The following is a 19,371-nucleotide window of genomic DNA, read 5'->3' on the forward strand; positions in this document are numbered from 1 at the left end:
CATCGAGGTTTCTTGGGTGCTTACTCTTTGCTCGGTACCTCTGGACTCTCTGGAGTCTTAAAACAGCAGAAGGTCCCCCCCAAGCTTAGGTAGAAACTCAGTATATGCAACTGCTAGAAAGTGTGGCAAAGTCCCCATGCCCGCCGCGCCTTTGCCCAGCCCACCCTCCTTTGGCGACCCCGGGAGCACCTTGAGGAGCCCAGTTTGCAAACCACTACTTTCTTAGAGAGAGACTCTCCCCTCCCCCATCCCCCCCCCTCCTGCCGGCAGCCCCCATTCAGGAGGGGGTGAAAAGAGTAGAGAGGCCAGGAGGTCGATGGGCCTTCAGCTGGACTTTCGGGGTCGCCAAATCAGGGTTGGGACGAGATCATGAGAGAGAAGCCCTCCGCCGAGGCACCGAGAGGACTGGGTGTATCCACGAGACGCATGTCACCCCTAAGCATGTTCCTTTCCTTAATTATGCTCTACATGGGTTGGATAAATCAAGGGTCAAATCATGTCCTGTGCAACTTGGAAGTTGCAGTCACAGCTCAATATAGCACCTGCGTGAGTCCTACCTCCTAACACCGGCTTCGCAGAGGGAATCTACTGTCCTCACCCACCAATGAGCCTCGAAGAACCGTTTCTCCTCCTCGATTCCTGTGCTAAAGCTAACTGTCTTTCCTGTACTCAGTGAACCTTTTGTGGGGACGTCCGAAGCATTGGTGGGTCGGTTGGTTTAGTCCGGTAGTTGCCTTTTCATCCCTTAAAAAGCATGCCCCGGAGTTGATTATCACCGGTGGGAGGTTTGTCTCTCTCTCTCTCTCTGACCAGCACATTCACGCCGCATATGACGTACAGGTATTTGAAGCCACATTTAACCTGACTGTCAGAAGAGAGGAGAAACGTTTGGTCTCCAGCCTCTGTCTCGAGAGCCTTGGACATTCTCCAAATGGTCCCAGTCACTGCTGCGTCCCATCGACAGCGCTCTCTTAGTTAGTCCTGGGTTGAGGACGTTACAGTGTCTGACGTGGCTTTGCTGTAAAGCTTCCCGTGAGTCAGATTGCCGCCCACCCCGACACACAGGCAGTGGAGGAGAACAGCTTGCTTTAGTAAATACATTTCAAAATACCCTAGTCCCGTTTATTTTTAAACATCCACTAAGGAATTTACGTCTGTATGATGTATGGTCGTATTCAGCCATTAAAATCAGCCTGAACAGTGTAACTTTTCAAGTAATTTAAAACTTGAATACTGATTCGTTTTCTCACTTTGTAACTATATTGTAAAATTGGCCACTAGTTCAGGCAATAAATGAAAGAAAGCAGACTTTCAAAATAAGACTTCTATCAGGATTCCTGATTTTTTGAAGTGTTTCTAAAACTGGACATTTAAAAGTATAAATATTGATGCATTTCCAAATCAGGTGTGAGTATAAAGGAATTCACAAATGCTTCCTCAGGCCCCCATTAGCAGTTCTCTACGTCCCTAAAAACGTTGACTGAGAAGTGTCTTAAAAGCCTACCGGGGCTAAAAATTCAACCCGAATAAAATTGCTTGGAGGTAACCATGAGTGCGAATCTGTACGATTTTAGCCGTGTTTATTGATGAGGAGGAGGAGGGACCATGTCCTTCTTTGCCTTCCCGGAGCAGACATACCTTTCCCAAGAGTTAGCACTGAGTTAGCTCTTCATATTTTGACTTTTTCCTTTATTTTGTAAAAGCGGATGAAACTACCATGTATAGTGTTTTAAAATTGACCTTTAAGTCCCTTTATAAAATCTATTGAAATGTTCTTACAACTGTGAAAAGCAGTTATTTTGAAGTTTCAATAATTTAGATCAGAATTATAAGAAGATATCGATTTTTAACATTTTGCTTCACAAAATCATGCTGAAAACTCAGTGTGGTCCAGTCTGTTTTCCACTGAACCCTGGTGGCCTCCTGATGCTGACAGGTCTCTTTAGGAGAAAGCGGCCCCTGCTGGACTAGGTGGGGAATGCAGCGACTCTCGCGCCCTCTTGCTGATTCCGCCTACGCCAGCATGCTAAGACTAGTCTCCCCGGGGAAAAGCAGAAACAACCCAGCTGAACTTGTTTTCGTTAACCCAGTATTTTCACAAAGTTCTCAGAAAAATTCTATTCACATCTCTTGGGAATTTAATGCTCCGCAAAACACAGCTTTGAAATTGCTGGGGTTTTGAACACCTTCTTTTTTTGTTTTTGTTTTTTGGCCGCGCCTGTGGCATATGGCAGTACCTGGGCCAGGGATCAAACCTGCGCCACAGCTGTAAGTAGAGCCACAGCAGTGACCACGCCAGATCCTTAACCTGCAGAGCCACCAGGGAACCCCTTGTTCGCCTTATTCTTATTCATGACCCATCATGTCAGACATGCCCCGGAGAAAGTGCCCAGTTTCCATGGCAGCATCTCACAGACTGGTAGTACCTTGGAACAGGCACGGAGTTCAGGCTCTGATTCCTAGTAGTTTGAGAAAACCATTTTCTCAGTTATCTGGCACTAGCCAACCAAACTCACAGGAGAGTGGCTACTGGGCCACGATGCCAATCTGGACGTCTAGAAAGGTGGGCATATATCTTTCCAGTCAGCCAGGACATCCTCTCCCTAGTGTCACTATAGCAGGAAGCCTGACACCTGATGAGCAATTGGCTTGGTGAGCCTGTGATCAGGGTAGAGCGAACTGACTTGGGAGAAACCAGATCCATGCACCCTGCTCTACAGGAGCGGTGGAAATTCTCTTGTCTGCCAGATGAGGGCGCAGTCTCGGGGGCTGGATGGGATACCCACCTACGCAGTGCACTCGCCCGGTCTCCCTCCTACGCTTTGTGCAACACTGGTAGCTGGGCTGCAGCAGTAAAGCCTAGGGCTTTCCTTAGTAAGAGACCCATCCCTGGTTTCTTAAATGAGACTTTGGGATTGCCCAGGCAGTGTCATAGCTGGGCCATTTCTACAGCGAGCTAAGCATCTGCATCTAATGTTGACTTTATTCATATTAGTTTCATGCTCAGAAGGTAACCTTTTTTGACCTTTCTTCCAAATTCTGGAGGCACCTTGTAATAGCTGTCTGTGTAGTGATTACAGTATCTATCTGTCATGTCAAGCCATTTCTGTATTAATGCTTTCTAACTGTGAACTTGAAATATGTGTAACAACTTGCTAGAATATGCAGCATGGTGTCCTGTGATGCTGAGCTTTAAATTGTCTTGTAAGGGGAGGGGGCGTTACACTTTGCACGCTTCTGTAGCCTTTGTGGCAAAGAGCACAGAACTCACAAGTCTTCCCCCCAGGTACACAGATGCAAAGTGAGATTTACTCCCGTTTGGTTTCTCGCCAGGCTCTAAGGGATGGAAATAAGCTGGCACAGATGGAAGAAGCGCCACTTTTCCCAGGAGAATCAATCAAGGCCATTGGTAAGTTTAAGGGGTACACCTTGCTTATATAAAGAGATCCCTAAAATGAAATGGCACTTTACTCACAAGCATGGGTGGTATATGTGCTGGAGATCAGCCGGACCGATTTGATGAGGGGACAAATGGACTAGACCCTTTCATTCTTGTTCCTGTCTTCGCGACCCTAAGAGATAAGAGGCTGAGTGCAGAGGACCACTTTAAGCTCCGGTGGAGTCTTAGGGGGCAGCAGCAGCGCAAGAGGGGCCAGCTTTTCCTGATGAGCGGGAGGCTGATCAGACTCTCGTGGCAACGTCAGTTCACTGCTTGTTGGAATCCTTTGCTCTAAGGAAAATGTATTGCTGGCCGATGCAGGTCATATGGTTTTGAGAACTTGGCAGAGAAGTTTTAGCGGCTTCTAAGGGTCCAGAGAATACAGTTTTCGTGCAGGAAGAGGGCCTGTGTTGCCACCGTGGATTGTCAGGGCGATGGCCAGAGGGCTCCCCGTTTCCCCAGGGTGGATGGCCAGGCATTTCAGCAGGTCCGTGCCCTGTGCCGTGGGGGGCGGGAGGGCGGCTGGGCGTTGGCCAGCCTGGGGTCTGGCGGGCCTGCTTCCCTCCCGGCTCCCGCCCAGAGGGGCATGCCCAGTCTCAGCCACCGTGTGTCCAGAATGTCGGAGTAGCTGGGCTCTCCTGCCCAGCCCTCCAACAGCGGCTCCGCTGGGTGGTCTGCTCTGGGGTTCTGGACTGTTCATCCCGACCTGAGCTTTGGCACTTTCTCTTTCGGGCTTCTGGAACTTCCTTCAGGCCTGGTGCTCCTTCGGCCTCTCTGGCCTTTCCTCCCCTGGGAGTGCTTCTTGGGCCGCCTCCATGCTGCTTGGAGAATGTTCTGACTCAAGTGCAGAGCTCATTATGCCAGGCCTCTCCTCCTTCTCCGCACAACAGACTACACAGACCTAAAGGCACCATGAAGAGGTCGACATACTTACTCACCTGCGAAACCATCACCATATATCTGTCACACCCTGACGTTTCCTTGGGCCCTCTTGGTCCCTCTCCCTCGAGCCTTCTCCCCCTTCCCCAAGCACTATAGGTTGGTTGGGTTTTTTTCTAGAGCTTTTTTTTTTTTTTTTTTTTGGCTGCCCCAACACATATGGAATTCCCGGGCCAGGGATCAGATCCAAGCCACAGCCTCAACCTAAGCCTCAGCTGTGGCACTGCTGGCTCCTTAACCCACTGTGCCGGGCCAGGGATTGAACCTGTGTCCCAGCACTCCCAAGACACTGCCAATCCTGTTGTGCCACAGTGGGAGCTCCTAGAGCTTTATAGACCTGTTGTCATTGAGTCTGTCTCTTTCGTCGACCCCATTCCGCACCACTGCTGTAATGGTTATCCATATGGTGAGTGCCCGGCCTGGGTCAGCGGTCATTCCTTTTCATTGCCGAATAGTAGTCCATTGTTCGGATCCATCACTGCTTGCTTAGCCACTCATCTATTGATACATACTTGGGTTGTCCCCGACGTGTGGCTATTTACAAACAGAACTGCCATGAACCTTCATGAACAAGTCTTCTCTGGCCTCATCCGCCTGGTGCACCCTTTGACCCAGCCACACTCACCGCTGGCAACCGGCTGACCTCACCTCCCTTCCCCTCCTCCTGCTTCCTTTTCTGACACCCTGTCTGATAGCGTGTATCAGGCTGTGGTCTCACGGGAAGATGGCGAAGACGTGGTATCTTTGCGAGAGGCGTGAGCTTCTTAACATTCACAGGACTCGTGGATGCTGTTGATTTTGAGACTAAATATATTAGCAATAAGAATATAAAAAATTGATATGGAAGCTGATAAAGAATTTGAAGCAAGAAGTCTTTTCCCACTTCGTTGATGTGGTTTTGGGTTTTATCATCTGTAAAGCAGTTTCCTTTAGAGTTGCATCAGGGGACAGAGTAAAAGCCTTAGTTTTCATTAGCAGCAATTTAGGGTCTTGTGAGTTTGATTAATGTATTTTTGAGTGTGATTAATTTATCAGGGAAAATGTTAACCACTTGGAGAAAAAAAATGACAAAATGGAACTTATTATGAGACCCTTTGCTTAAAACCTCATTAAGTAGCAAATCAGAATTTTGTTTAATTATTTTTAATTAAAAAAAATTTTTTTTTTTTTGGTCTTTTTGTCTTTCCTAGGGCCGCTTCTGTGGCGTATGGAGGTTCCCAGGCTAGGGGTCGAATCGGAGCTGTAGCCGCCAGCCTAAGCCAGAGCCACAGTAAGGCCAGATCCGAGCCGTGTCTGCGACCTACACCACAGCTCATGGCAACGCCGGATCCTTAACCCACTGAGCAAGGCCAGGGATCGAACCCGCAACCTCATGGTTCCTAGTTGGATTTGTTAACCATTGAGCCACGACGGAAACTCCAGAATTTTGCTTTAAGAACAGAATTTTATTAGAAGATTATACACCTAGGTCTTTATTTAAAGTAATAAAAAATTAAAATTCCTAGAAAACTGGGACCACAGATTTGTATATTTGGAAACTCATGTTAAGATGTGTGGATGCTATTTGGGGGTTTTCTTGCAGTGAAGGATGTCATGTACATCTGCCCGTTTGTGGGAGCAGTGAGTGGAACTCTGACGGTGACCGACTTTAAGATGTACTTCAAGAATGTGGAGAGAGTGAGTATTTAAAAGTGGGTCGTTTTTGTATTTCGACCGAGCTGGCCAAAAGTTCCGTGACTAGGGATCGAACCCATGCCACAGCTGTAACTAGAGCTGCAGCAGTGACCATGCTGGATCCTCAACCTGCTGGGCCACCAGGGAACTCATTAAAGAAGACAATAAAAATGATTCTGGAATTCCTTCGCCCTGAGAGAAACAGAGGGTTATTCTTTTTTTAGACGCTTTATTTATTTTTTTGGCCATGCCCAGGGTATGCGGGAGTTCCTGGGCGGGGATTCAAACCCGTGCCACAGCAGTGACAACACCAGATCTTCAAACCACGAGACCACCAGGGAACTCCCGGAGGGTCATTTTTAAGATGTGCGCATTTGCCAGAAGATTTTTGTATCTTGGGGGGAAAAAGGCTGTTGAAGTTCCCCTCGACCTGGGGGCGGGGCGGGAAATAGTGGTGGGAATTTGTCATCTCCGCCTGTCCTTCCCAAAGCATGTTATAAGTCGGACTTGGGTTTCTTAGCCAGGCCCCAGAGGAAAGGCGAAGTGAGCAAACGTGTTCTAGACCAGCGAAGAATTAAAGTGTGAACGCCCTGTTGACTGCCATTGACAGGCACTCATGTTAACTTGTACCCTCAGGACCCGCATTTCGTCCTTGATGTCCCTTTGGGAGTGATCAGCAGAGTTGAGAAGATTGGAGCACAGAGCCATGGTGACAATTCTTGTGGCATTGAGATTGTGTGCAAGGTACAGTACAGACACAAGAGAAACTCAAAGCGGGCGCCCAGATCGCCAGCTCCTCACGGGCTTTTGGCGAGTAAGGAGTGATTCGTACGTTAGTAACTGCGGTGTTTTCAGGACACCTCTTCGGCCTTTCATCAGCCAGTTCAGACCATTAAACAAGCCGTTGCTGTCAACCTCTTTTCTCTTGAAAGTGCTCTAATGAACCTGGACCGGTAACCTAGGTGGTGACGTTATGTGTTACAGTTCAGAGAAATCGAGTGGAAAGCCGAGATCAGTCTTTTTTCCAGCTTGTCGTTTCAAGACTAATCTTCAGAACCGTGGCTGGTCAGAGATATCCTGAAGAGACAACTATATTCGTAAATTCTGTGATTAAAAACACAGTTAAGTTTCTTCGCTGTGTTGGAGTTTTCACCCGAGCCGTGCGTGTTTGGGGTGTGGTCCCCTTCTTCCAGTGGGTTCAGTAAAATGTGCGTGATGACTTTAATGGGTGGTCATTTAGGAAACACCCTCACTGATGGTTTCTCCTCACTGACTTTATCCCCTAGAATACAGTTGATCAACAACCTTACCTGAAACACCAGGACAGGGATCTGCCTGCAGTGCCCGCCACGTCCCCTCCAAATTTGGGGTGCGGATTCCTGCCCCTCTCTTTGCCTTGATCAAATCTCAAAGGAGAGCCCCTTCTGGCTGGTCCTGGCTGCACTTGAACCCGCCTTTCCAGTAACGCTTTTCTGCGCCAGGCGGGGACCCCGTGGCCTACCTGGCTCCCTTTGGGCGAGACGCGGCAGTCCTGTCCCGGGATAAATCGCCGCCGTCCCTCTCCGCCCCGGTTCCCCGTGCAGGGCAGTGCAGAGCCGCTGCACAGCTTACAGCAGAGGGGGGTTTGGTCGATTCTGCAACTTTGGGCCAGGTCCCGTCGCTACTCACAACTCTTCAGTAGCCCCCTTACGCTCAGGCTGGAGGGAAACTTCCAGAGACCCTGCAGGGTGAGGCCAGCTTCCTTTTCTGGGCAGCTTCGTCTCCAGCCACCCTCCCTCATTCTCTCCACCCCAGGTCCTAGAGGGGCTCACACTCACCTCGTGTCTCCATCCTCTGTCACACACGCCCTTGGGCCTCACGCATGCCCATCCGTTTGCTTGTAAGGCTGTCCCTCTGAGCGATCCTGCACATGGGTCAGCTCAACAGCTGCCGGCCATGTGTCTATAGCAGAAGTGACTCGGAGGGGAGGCACGGGGGACTGATGGCGCTCTGGCAGGTGTCCCGTGGCCGTTTTACTATGAGATTTTTGATGCCCGGGGTGAGCTTTTGCTAATAGCTGCTTTCAAATGTTTGCCTGCCTAGAATTACCAGGTCCGTGCCCCCAGCCCTCTGAGCTTCTAAGAGCCTTGTAAGATGTAGGATCTGTTTTTTTTTTTTTTTTTGTTAAAACAGGTGCTATGCAGCTCAAAAGGCACAAAAAGTGTAGGTAGGAAGAAGCCCCCAGCCACCCCGATCCACTCCCTGCAGGCACCCCCGCCTACTGTCGCACAGATGGCCTCTGCACACAAGCATGTGTTTGCAGATGTTCCCGGGGCTCCACGATAGCAGCACCCGAGGAGCTGCTTGTTTTTAAGAGCCCTTTAGTATTCCAGTAGCGAGGCTGGGGGTCGTTAAGCCAGGCCCTATTGGTGGACATTTAGGTTATTTCCATTCTTTCGCTGCTATAAACGGCATCACAGCAATAACCTCCTCACTTCCCTAATTGCTGTTGCTTTAATTTGTTTGTGGTCACATTTATTTTCAGTTTCATGTGAGGTTAAAGAAGAATGAGATTTTTGTGTTTAGCTGACATCCCAGGTTTAGAGGGGTCGGGGGTCGTGCTCACACCAGCCCTGGGACGCAGCGGCACCATTAGAGTCACCTCGTTGGCGTTGCTTCTGCAACTTGCACTTGGGCTGGCGGCTTGCACAGCGGGGTGTTTTCAGCAGCCGATCTGAGAGAGAGCATAATAATTTCTGGAAGGAAGTCACTGGGGGCCATGGTCTCTACGTGACTCGGGGTCCTTGCTCTGAGTTCCGAGGAGAAACCTCTGTGGCATTTCTCGTTTGTGGATGGTGTGAATTCGGTCGTTGACTCGTTTAGCAGCTTAAAGCTGACGAGTGATTCTGTGGCACCGATAGCAGGTGAGGACCCAGGACTCGAGGGCATGTCTTCGACGTACTAACCTCAGGCTTGGTTCCAGCCGATGAGATTTTTTCCCAACACGTCCCCTTCGTTCCGGTTTCCTCACTTTATTTTGCGCCGTCACATTGGAGGCGTTTTGTTAGCTGAGTAGGATGGAGTACAGGACACCTTCCTCCCCACGGCGGGACCAAAATCCCCTTGTGGAAGATGGTCACGTATTTGCATACCTCTTACGCACATCCTCCTGTGTGCTTTATTTTTTTAAATTTTTGTCTTTTTAGGGCCACGCTTGTGACACATGGAGGTTCCCAGGCTAGGAGTAGAATCGGAGCTGTAGCTGCCGGCCGACACCCCGGCCACAGCAATGTGGGATCCCGGCTGTGTCTGTGACCTACACCCCAGCTCACAGCAACGCTGGATCCTAACCCACTAGCAAGGCCAAGGATCGAACCTACGTCCTCATGGATACTCCTTGGGTTCGTTACCACTGAGCCATGACAGGAACTCCCTGTGCACTTTAAATCATCTCTAGGTTATTGATGATGTCTAAGGCAATGCCAATGCTTTGTAAATAGTTGCTGGCACTCTGCGAATTCGCTTTGTGTTTTAGAACTTTCTGGAATTTTTTCCCCCAGTGTTTTTGATTCATGCTCGGTTGGATCTGTGGGTATGGGACCTGCAGATACGGAGGGCCAATTACATAACATGAGAAACGAACAAAAATATTTCTCCCTTCATAGCGTGGTGTCTGCCTCATAGGTAGTCAGTACATGTTGAATAAATGAGTTTTTCTAATTGTTTGTCAGGATATGAGGAACTTGCGACTTGCTTACAAACAGGAAGAACAGACTAAACTCGGGATATTTGAAAACCTTAACAAACACGCATTTCCTCTTTCCAATGGGCAGGTAAGTGCACCAAAATAAACCTTTTTTTGTGCAGGTCTAAATGCCTTGGAGGGGGTCTCAGAAGGTCACGTTTCACTCCTTCTTCCCGAGGTTTCCTTTATCTGTTTTCTCTCTATTGGTAACTAATATTAGAATGTTTAAAATTTGTCAGTTCTGTCTAATGGTGAAGAAAACTACCCATCTGTTGCTTCAAAATTTATAGATTAAAGCAGGAATAACTCATAACTGAGTGCAAAGCTTTACTACTGGGCATATGACAGAGCAAAGCAATGCTGACAGATGTATTTTGTGGTTTTTGTATCCAGACACTCTTTGCATTCAACTATAAGGAAAAATTTCCAGTTAATGGATGGAAAGTGTATGATCCGGTAGCTGAATATAAGAGACAGGTAAAGTATATTGCTTGTCAATTGAGAAAGAGTAGCTTGAGCATCTTTGTTCTAAGAGGATATGGAGTTCCCTGGTGGCTCAGTGGATCTAGCGTTGTCACTGTGGTGTGGGTTCGATCCCTGGCCCAGGAATTGCCACACACCACAGGCGTGGCTGGGAAAAAAAAATCATAAAGGGTAGAGGTGCAGTGGAGAAGAAACCTTTTGAAACAAGTCGTCCATGGGTACAACTTACGTAGCTTGTAGGTTCTCCAGCTCAGGATGCCGCTCCTCCCTGTGCCAGGCCTGTTTGTTCTTCCTGCTTCCAGAGAGCAAGTGGGGTTCTTGTTAGATATTCTGGTGGCAAAGGGATGAGTAAGGGTCAAAAGCAATGGCTTAACTTGGATCTTAAGTATATGGCTGATAGGATGTTCCTATACCTAGAAGCTCTTTACTGCGTTGTTACTGTGAAGATATTCCAATAAGATATTATTTTTGTGACATTTTATTTCTGTCTTCACATTCCATTTGGTATGGTGTTTTATATTTGTGAGAAGTTTCTGTTTCTCTAAAGGGCTTCCATGGGTATTTTCAAAAATGGCGCTATGCCCATTTATTAGAGGAAACATGGTAAGAAATGTGTAGGACTGGGATTCGAGTAGATAATTTTCATGTTGTCGTAGGTTTGGAAATGACGCATCACTGAATTTTTAAGAACTGGGTTATGGTAGGAAATGGGTTATAGTAAATAAGTGTATATTTCAGCTCTTAAGTAGCAGTGAGCAACCACTTATAAATGGATTCTAGTAGAAACTAAGAAAGAACTATAATCCATCCTTAGTACTTTTGGGAAGTGTAAAAGCATGCCTCCCCCCGCCCGGCTTTCATCTCTAACACTCTGCAGGGCTTGCCAAATGAGAGTTGGAAAATATCCAAAGTAAACAGCAATTATGAGCTCTGTGACACCTACCCCGCCATCATTGTCGTGCCAACTAGCGTCAACGATGATGACCTTTCAAAAGTGGCAGCTTTTCGAGCAAAAGGCCGAATCCCGGTAAGTAATGAACGTTGTGCTGTATTTGATCTAATGTGGAAAAAAGCAAGATGGAAGAATAAAAGGAGCGAATGAAATGGAAAGAAGAAAAATAAGTCTGTAAACCGGAACGTATCTTTGATTCTCAGGAACCACCTAATTACATCAACAGTCGGTTTGTTGTGCCCCACCTTCCATGGCTTTACATTGCTAAGCACAAGGGTAACTTCAGTTACGCTCTCAAAATGTAGCAGTGGAGCTCCCTGGTGGCTCAGCGGGTTCAGGATCTGGCATTGTCACTGCTGTGGCTTGGGTCGCTGTTGCGGTGCAGGTTCAACCCCGGGCTCGGGAAGTTTCACGTGCCGTGGGTGCAGCCAAAAAGGAAAAAAAAAAAAAAAAAACCAAATGTAGTAGAGAATAACAAGGGAGTTACAGTGCTATTGCATGAACAGTTTCTGTCCCTGGTCTCACCGAGTCATCCTAGAGAAAATGCCTTCTTTCTTGGGTGCTGAGCGGATGGCCATACCTGCCCTGGGAGATCCAGAGGTGTTTTCAGTGAGGAGACAGTGTAAAACTACTCAGTCGAATAGAAGTGGGGCTTGATGTTAGCCAGGGTTTGACCTCATTTCTGTTGTTCTTAGAATCAGAGAACTTTAAAGGGAAGGTTATTTTTAGAGCTCCTCTGGTTCGACTTCTTTCAGCCTGACCCAGTCGCTGCGTCCAGCGGCCACCGTCACACGCTGGCTTCAGGCTGACCCCTCCTGTCTGAGGAAGAGGGGCAGAAGCAGCCGTGCTTGGGGAGGAAACTTGTTTTTTACTGCTTGGGCATTAGAGCACGTGTTGTCTTAGGAACTGTTCATATTTATTGCTTTCAAACACTAGGTGTTGTCATGGATTCATCCAGAAAGTCAGGCCACAATTACCCGTTGCAGCCAGCCCCTTGTGGGTCCCAGTGACAAACGCTGCAAGGAAGACGAGAAGTACTTACAGATGATAATGGACGCCAACGCGCAGGCTCACAAACTCATCATCTTTGACGCCCGGCAGAACAGCGTCGCCGACACCAACAAGGTACCGAGCGATCGCCCTGCAGGGTCCTTTCTTCGGCCCTGTTTGTACATCATCACGCTGCTCGCAGAGCACAGCGAAGCCCTCCGCGCGCGCGCGCGCGGAGCCCTCGGCCGTGAGCAGTGTCTCCTGGGGGTGGCGATCTCGTCCCTCTCCTTGCCCCTACCTGTCCTGTCTGCTGGACTACTTACGGAAGGATCCAGAAAGAGAGTTAGCCCCTAAGGAGTCTAGTAAGTACTTCAACGAAGGGCTCGGCAGGCCCCGTGCAGTATGGTGACGGCTTGATTAATTCGTGTCTGGTCTGAAGCTCTCTTAGGGTGGACTCACCTGTGTGAGACCAGGCAGATGTACACAGTTTCCATAAGTCACACGGCTCCCGTCTGATCCCCACCCGCCGAAGGGGAGGGGACAGGACCCTGGCGACAGCTGTCAGGTGGAGCCTCCAGTACCTGCTTCTAGTTCCCACCAAGGACTTGACGACAGTGAGTAACTGCAGGCAGGCATCTGGCAGCCGGAGTCCTGGCCCTCCCACAAGTCACACCAGGTGTCAGGCCGGCGGTGACAGCGCTCACCACCTCATGTCTACCTGTAAACTGACACTTGGGTAGCAGGTATGCCGTAGAACCTGCAGGGAGGAGGTGCAGGGGGGACACCAGGACAGACCAGGCGAAGTGCTGTACACAGGAGGTGTCAGCTCCCCGCCCGCGGGAGCTCGTGGCGCTGGGGAGGGCTTCACGGAGGTGGAGGCGGCGGCGGTGGCGGAGCTGGCCTAGGAGGGTGCCTGTGGGCCCCCGCCTGCCCCCCCAGCAGTGCTTGGGGTCTTCGTTTCTCTTGGCGGCTGGTGCCCCTTCTTTCCTCAGGGGTCCGTCCGTCGCCGGCCGCAGTCTCCAGAAGGCCTACCTCCCACCGCCTCTGTCTCGGCCCCCCTACTTCCCCAGCAAGTGAGCTACCAGACAGCCCTGTCCCCCAGGGCGCCGTGGCACAGTGGCCCTGCCTGGGGGCTCGGGGGGCCGTGGGGCGAGCTCTGGGAGGGCCTGGCAGCAGCGGGGCCCTCTTTGTACGGGACCATGGGCACGAGGACCACGGTTGCCTCCTCTCTAAACTGGGAGTGACAGCGCACCTCCTTCCGGGACTGGACGGGACGCTTAAATGGGTGCCTGTCCCTGAGCAAGCATCGGGGTCAGGTTCACGGCTGTCTTCACCGACCTCGGAGGGGACACTCTGTTCTCCCGGCTCTCGTGGCGTCTCAGCCCCTGGGCCACTTCCCCTGCAGCCTGGCCGGCTTGGCCTCCCTCCCGGCTCTGGCTCCCTCTTCCTGCCCAGCAGATGGTGGCACACCCCAAACTCAGTCTGGGCCCCTCTTTTCTGCTTTGCGCAGTCACCCTGGGCCGTCTCCTCCAGTGCCATGGCTTTCAGCATGCTCTCTGTGTTGACTGTGCCACCCAGGTGTCCGCCCCCCCGCCCCCCGCCCCCGGTCCCAGTCCTTCCTGAGGTCCAGATGGGATTTCCGTCCCATTGCTTGGCTGGTGGCCTCCCGGGTAACAGACGTCAGTGCAGCCAAACCAGCCCGAAGCAGGCTAGTAAGAACCTTTGGCTTTGCACCAGTCTCATCTGGGGCTTCCTCCGGGCCCTGCACTTGGTGCTCGGTTGGACTCTGAGCAAGTTACTTAGCCTGTCCGGAAGCTCTGGTTCCTCTTCCGTAAAAGGGGAGGTGACAGCGTCTCAGGTAGAGGGCTGTGCACGGATTGCAACTAGGCGAGGAGGATCTGGGGACAGAGCCAGGATGCTGAGAAGCTCACCATCCCCAGGCATGGCCTGGCACTGAGCGGTGGTGCCAGTGACGGAGTGGAGGAAGATGGGCAATGTGTGCATTTCCCGCGGTGCTGGGCAGGTGACACAAACCTGGTGGCTTAAGACAGCAGCACACATTTATTCGCTCACAGTTCCAGAATCTGGCAGGGCTGTGCTCCCACTGAGGGTTTTGGGGGGAGCCCATCCCTAGCCTCCTTGAGCTTCTAGTGGCTCCTCTGCGCACGTGGCCACAGCATGCCAGTCCCAGGCTCTGTCTGTGTCTTCTCCTCCTGTCTCTTCTAAGGACACGCGTGATGGCATTTAGGGCCCGCCCCAGAGGCCCCCAGGATTCTCTCTTCATCTCAACTGCAATCACATGTGCAGAGTCCCTTTTTCTAAAAAATGTGGAATTCCCAGTTGCCAGGGATTTGATGCGGGCATCTTTGTGGGGAGTGGGGGAGGCAGCATTTTTCAGCCTACCGCTGGGAGTCACCCTTAATTAGTCCTCCTTGCTTCCCATGGCTGGTGGATCAGCAACCCTGTCATTCTTTCTATGTCTCTGCGAACTTCCTGTCACCACTGCAGTACTGCCCCAAGGAAATTAAGAAAAAAACAACAACACAGAAAAGCGATATTCACAGAGGCGATCTCTAAACAGCCAACAGAGCAAGGGCAGTCCCTTACGTCTTATCCCACACAGCGGAGATGGGAGCTGGGTACCAAACTGCGTGTCTAGAATTATTTTAACTAGAGTGGGGGCATGTGTCTAGGAGCCAGACAAGGATATTTATCCGGCCAAGTCCCCACAAGCTCTTCAATACGTATCATGTCATCTGCAAGGAGACATAGTTTTACTCCTTCCTTTCCAATCTGGTGCATTTTATTTCTCTTCCTCTTGCCTGATTCTCTGGCAAGACCCTCAACTATCATGTTTTGCTTTTTTTTTTGAAGATCTTATTGGCTTTGTTAGGCAATTCACGCATCTGGCAGAATCCCGTCTAGTGACCAGAAGGGCATTTGCTCTTTAGTACCATGGGGAACACAAGTCGTGGAAACAGGAGCCCTTGATTTCTTCCTGATCTCAAGGGGAAGCTTCCAGCCTTTCACCACGACGGACAGCAGCTGTGGGTTTTTCATACACGCCCTTATCAGGTTAAGGAAATTCTCCTCTCTTCTTAGTTTGTTGAATGGTTTTATCATGAAAGAGTATTAGATTTTCAAATATCTAATGAGGTGTGTCACGCTGAGTGATTTTTGTATATCGACCACTGTAGTGGGTTGAACAGCATCTCCCAAGAATTCATGTCCATTCGGAAACTCAGAACATGACTTTATTTGGAAATGGGGTCTTTGCACATGTACTTAGTTAAGATGAGGTCACACTGGATCCAACGATTCATGTCCTCACAAGAGACACAGATGGCCATGTGACAGTGCAGGTGGGGACTGGCGTGGTGCACCGAGGATTGCCAGCAACCACTGTAAGCCAGGAGCAAGGCCTGAACAGATGCTCTCTGGAAGGAACTAACTCTGCCAGTCACTTGATCTTGGGCCTCCGGAGCTGTGAGAGGATTAAGTCTGTGTTGTTTTAAGCCACGTGGTTTGTGGTGCTTTGTTCCTGGAGCCCTAGGAAACTCATACAATGCCTTCATATTCCTGGGACCAGTCCCGCTTGCGCATGATGTGTAACTTCCTTAACACGCAACTGGATTCCGTTTGCTAGTGTTCTGGAGATTTCCCTCAATCCAGTCTCCACATTGTGGCCGGAGTGATCTTCTAAACGTACAGCTCTGTGCGCCCCCAGTGCCTCGAGGCAGCGACATCCAGTCCCGAGCGGGGCCTCTGAAGCCCTGCACCACGTCCCCCGGGTCCACATCCCAGCTGTGACAGGCGTCTTTCGGTTCCCTAAGCACATCCCGCCTCGTCACGTCTCCGCCCTCAGAGCTGACCGCTCCCCCTCCTTCAGATGGTGCTTCAGACGTCACTTCCTCAGGGCGGCCTTTCCAGAGGCGTCGAGGTCTTTCCTTTGTGGCGCCCTCATTCGCTACGCGTCCAGCCACGCGGCCATCGGCTCCGTGTGAGCAGGGACCGTGAGCATCTTGCGCCGGCCTGGGTCCCCAGAACTGGGCCATCACCCCAGAGCCGCTCCCTGACGTGGAACACTGGCCTCTGCCTGGCATGGGCGACCTGAGGGTCGGATTCAGAAGCGCAGCGTCGGGGTTCCTGTTGTGGCTTGGTGGTTAACGAACCTGACTGGCATCCGTGAGGACCCAGGTTCGATCCCTGGCCCTGCTCAGTGGGTTAAGGGATCAGGCGTTGCCGTGAGCTGTGGCATAGGCCGCAGACGTGGCTCGGATCCCGGGTGGCTGTGGCTCTGGCGTAGGCTGGCAGCTACAGCTCTGATTCGGCCCCTACCCTGGGAACCTCCATATGCCACGGGTGCGGCCCTAAAAAGACACCCCCCCCAAACCAAGACAGAAGCGCAGCCTCCGTTATGGAGGCGGTGGGAGGGCCCCCGAGGCTTCAAAGTCGGCTTGCTTCGTGAGAAAGTGAACGCACAGGCAAGGAAAGCAGCTTGAACCTGTGCAGTCGAGGACCTGTGCGGGGAGATAGAGCTCTGGAGCTCAGAAAAAGGTCCGGGTGCAGGTTGAGCTTAGGGCTCTGGGGGCGCGGGCTGGCGGTCGGGGGATGGCGTGACCGCAGGGGCCTGCGGCACAGGAGCAGGGCCGGGCCCCGGGGCCCCCGCAGCGCTGCCTGTGGAGAGCCAGCGAGGGACTCGGTGAGGGGACCCCAGGGAGAGAGGGGAGAGGTCCTGGATGCCAGGAGAGGAGGAGGGTCTGAGGGAGAACGGGGGCCGGGTGCGGCCTGGCTGCTGTAACACATCATGGGCTGGCTAGCTCATCAGCGGCGCCAGTTATTTCAGGAAGCTCTGGAAGCTGCAAGTGTGGCCTCCAGGCGCCAGCAGAGTCAGTGTGTGGTGGGAGCCCGCGTCCTGGCTTGCGGACAGCCACGTTCTTGCTGTGTCCTCACAAGCTCTGAAAGAGCACTAGGCCAGTCACCAGGGCTCCACCTCCGTGGCCTAATCCCCTCCCGCAGGACTCTAACTGTGGCCTGTCAAGGACGGGGGTTTCAGAGTTCCTGTCGTGGCGCAGCGGAAACGAATCCAACTGGGAACTTCCCATGAAGGTTGTGGGTTCGATCCCTGGCCTCCACTCAGCAGATGAAGGCTCCCACATTGCCGTGGCTGTGGTGTGGGCCGGCAGCTGTAGCTCTGATGGGACCCCCTAGCCTGGGAACCTCCATATGCTGTGGGTGTGGATCTTAAAGGCAAACAAAAAAAACAAAAAAACAAAAAAAAAAAAGGGACTGGGGGGGTTTCAATGTGGGGCTTTGGGGAGTACAGAGTCTGCAACAGGGGGAGGTGTGGGGGTTCTGAGGGCGTGGGGCTCCTGTCCTGCCACTCGGTGCCTTCTGGAGCCACCCACCCTCTCAGAGGCGGGAGCCCTCCCTGCCACCTGGATCCGCTGCCTGGAGAGCAGCTGGCCTGAAATCAGGAAACCCAAGACCAGCCTTCAGCTGCCTCCTCCTCAAGGGCTGTTAGGCTCTTTCTCCCGAGGCTTGAGCATGGCCCTGCTGCCACTGCTATCAGCTTCTTCTTGGGGACTTGGAGGCCACTGGGGAACAGTGTCCCAACTAGCTTCTCTCTGGAACCCTGTTTTTCCCCCATACAGCAAGGGGCCTGGCCAGCAAGTTTGCGTCTTCCAGAACTCTCTGAGCTCCCTCCCCCTGTTCCTGATGGTGTACAGGGAGTGCCTGCTCTCTGTCCTGGCATGGAGGAGGGCTCATGCTCCTTTTGTCCCTTAACCCCATTTTCTTCTTCTTCTTTTTTTTAAGGGCCACGCTCGTGACATATGGAAGTTCCCAGGCTAGCGGTGGAATCCGAGTTGCATCTGTGACCTGTACCACAGCTTATGGCAACGCTGGATCCTTAACCCACGGAGTGGCACCAGGGATCAAGCGCACATCCTCACGGACACTATGTTGGGTCCTTAACCTGCTGAACCACCATGGGAACTCCGATAACCCCATTTTCTGATTGTCATTGGTCTCACTTGGAGCTTCTGTAATCAGTTTCCAGGCAACAGATTGGCTTTAAATACATCCTCCCAGTTAACGCCAGCCCTCTGCATGCGCTTCCTCCATGCGGAAGCCTCGCTGGGCCTGAGGCCACACACGCCTCAGCCTCCCCACCGCCTCGGCCTCGGGGCTCTGTCTGGCAGGGACCTGGCGGGACCCAGCAGGACCGGCTCTGCGTCCCTGCCCTGCTCGGGGCCTGGCTCACGGTGGGCGCTGGCTCGTGAGGTGGTAACCCTGCAGTGCCTGAGTACTGGGGGTGGGCGGGGGGGGGAACCAAAATCTGTGTGGATTTGCTGTAATTAAGATCATTTAGTTAGACTCGCCCCCCACAGTGACCCTGGGAAGTATTTCCGGTGAGAAAACTGAGGTGCAGAGAGAAGGTGAGGGTTCCCTGGCTCCTTGGTGGCAGAGCCGGGGTGATGAAGCCCCTCTGCCTGCCCGGGAGCCCGTGGCTTTAGTCCCGCGGCCTGGGCAGCAGCCTTCAGCGGGGCTGAGGGCCGTTCGTGGGGAAGCTCGTTGCGTCCTGGAGGCAGGGCCGTGCGAGAGACCCTTTTGTCCTGAGGCGGTGTTCCAGGCGGGTTTCTTGACGTCAGAGGGCCTCACAGGATGCTGTGCCATGGCCCGGGCACCTGCTGCCCCCCGGGCACGGGTCTCTGGCTCCCGGCTGCTGGGAAGCCAGCTCCCCGCCGCCGCCGCCGCGGCCCTCCTGGCTCTTCCCAGCGGGCGGCCTCCCTTCCCCGCTGCCCACCCCTTCCCTCTCGGCCCCGGGGCCACACAGCCGGCGCCTCAGCAGCACCTTCCACTCGCCCGGCTCCTCTCCCGAAAACCACTGCAGAGGTGACCCCCGGGGCCTGCCGGTGTCCCCGTGGCGCAGAGCGTCCGTCGCCCCTGTCTCGGCCCGGAGCGCCGCCCGAGCCCGGGGAGGCCGAGCGCCCAGCCGCTGCTCCCCCCCCCCCGGAGGTCCCCCTCCTCGGGACGTGTGTTTCCCGTCACCCGACTCCCGACAACGTGTGGCCTTGTGGCCCGGCTCCGTGGACGCCGCGAGGTGTTTTGACGGCCCCTGGCGCTGCGGCCGGGCTCTTGCTCGCGGCCTCTGTGCGCCTCCCGGTG

The 19,371-nt window shown here is 52.4% G+C and overlaps 1 protein-coding gene across 1 annotated transcript in view; it reads left to right on the forward strand.

The window, feature by feature from the left end:
* Window positions 1-19,371, forward strand: part of MTMR1 (myotubularin related protein 1) — a 60,499-nt gene that overhangs the window by 18,222 nt on the left and 22,906 nt on the right. Inside the window, 7 exon segments of the mRNA XM_013991042.2 lie at window positions 3,334-3,409; window positions 5,961-6,055; window positions 6,689-6,796; window positions 9,763-9,864; window positions 10,170-10,253; window positions 11,137-11,286; window positions 12,148-12,336. Of these exon segments, the coding sequence (XP_013846496.2) occupies window positions 3,334-3,409; window positions 5,961-6,055; window positions 6,689-6,796; window positions 9,763-9,864; window positions 10,170-10,253; window positions 11,137-11,286; window positions 12,148-12,336 (804 nt within the window).

This window comes from Sus scrofa, chromosome X (assembly GCF_000003025.6).
Source record: "Sus scrofa isolate TJ Tabasco breed Duroc chromosome X, Sscrofa11.1, whole genome shotgun sequence".
Lineage (NCBI taxonomy): Eukaryota > Metazoa > Chordata > Mammalia > Artiodactyla > Suidae > Sus > Sus scrofa.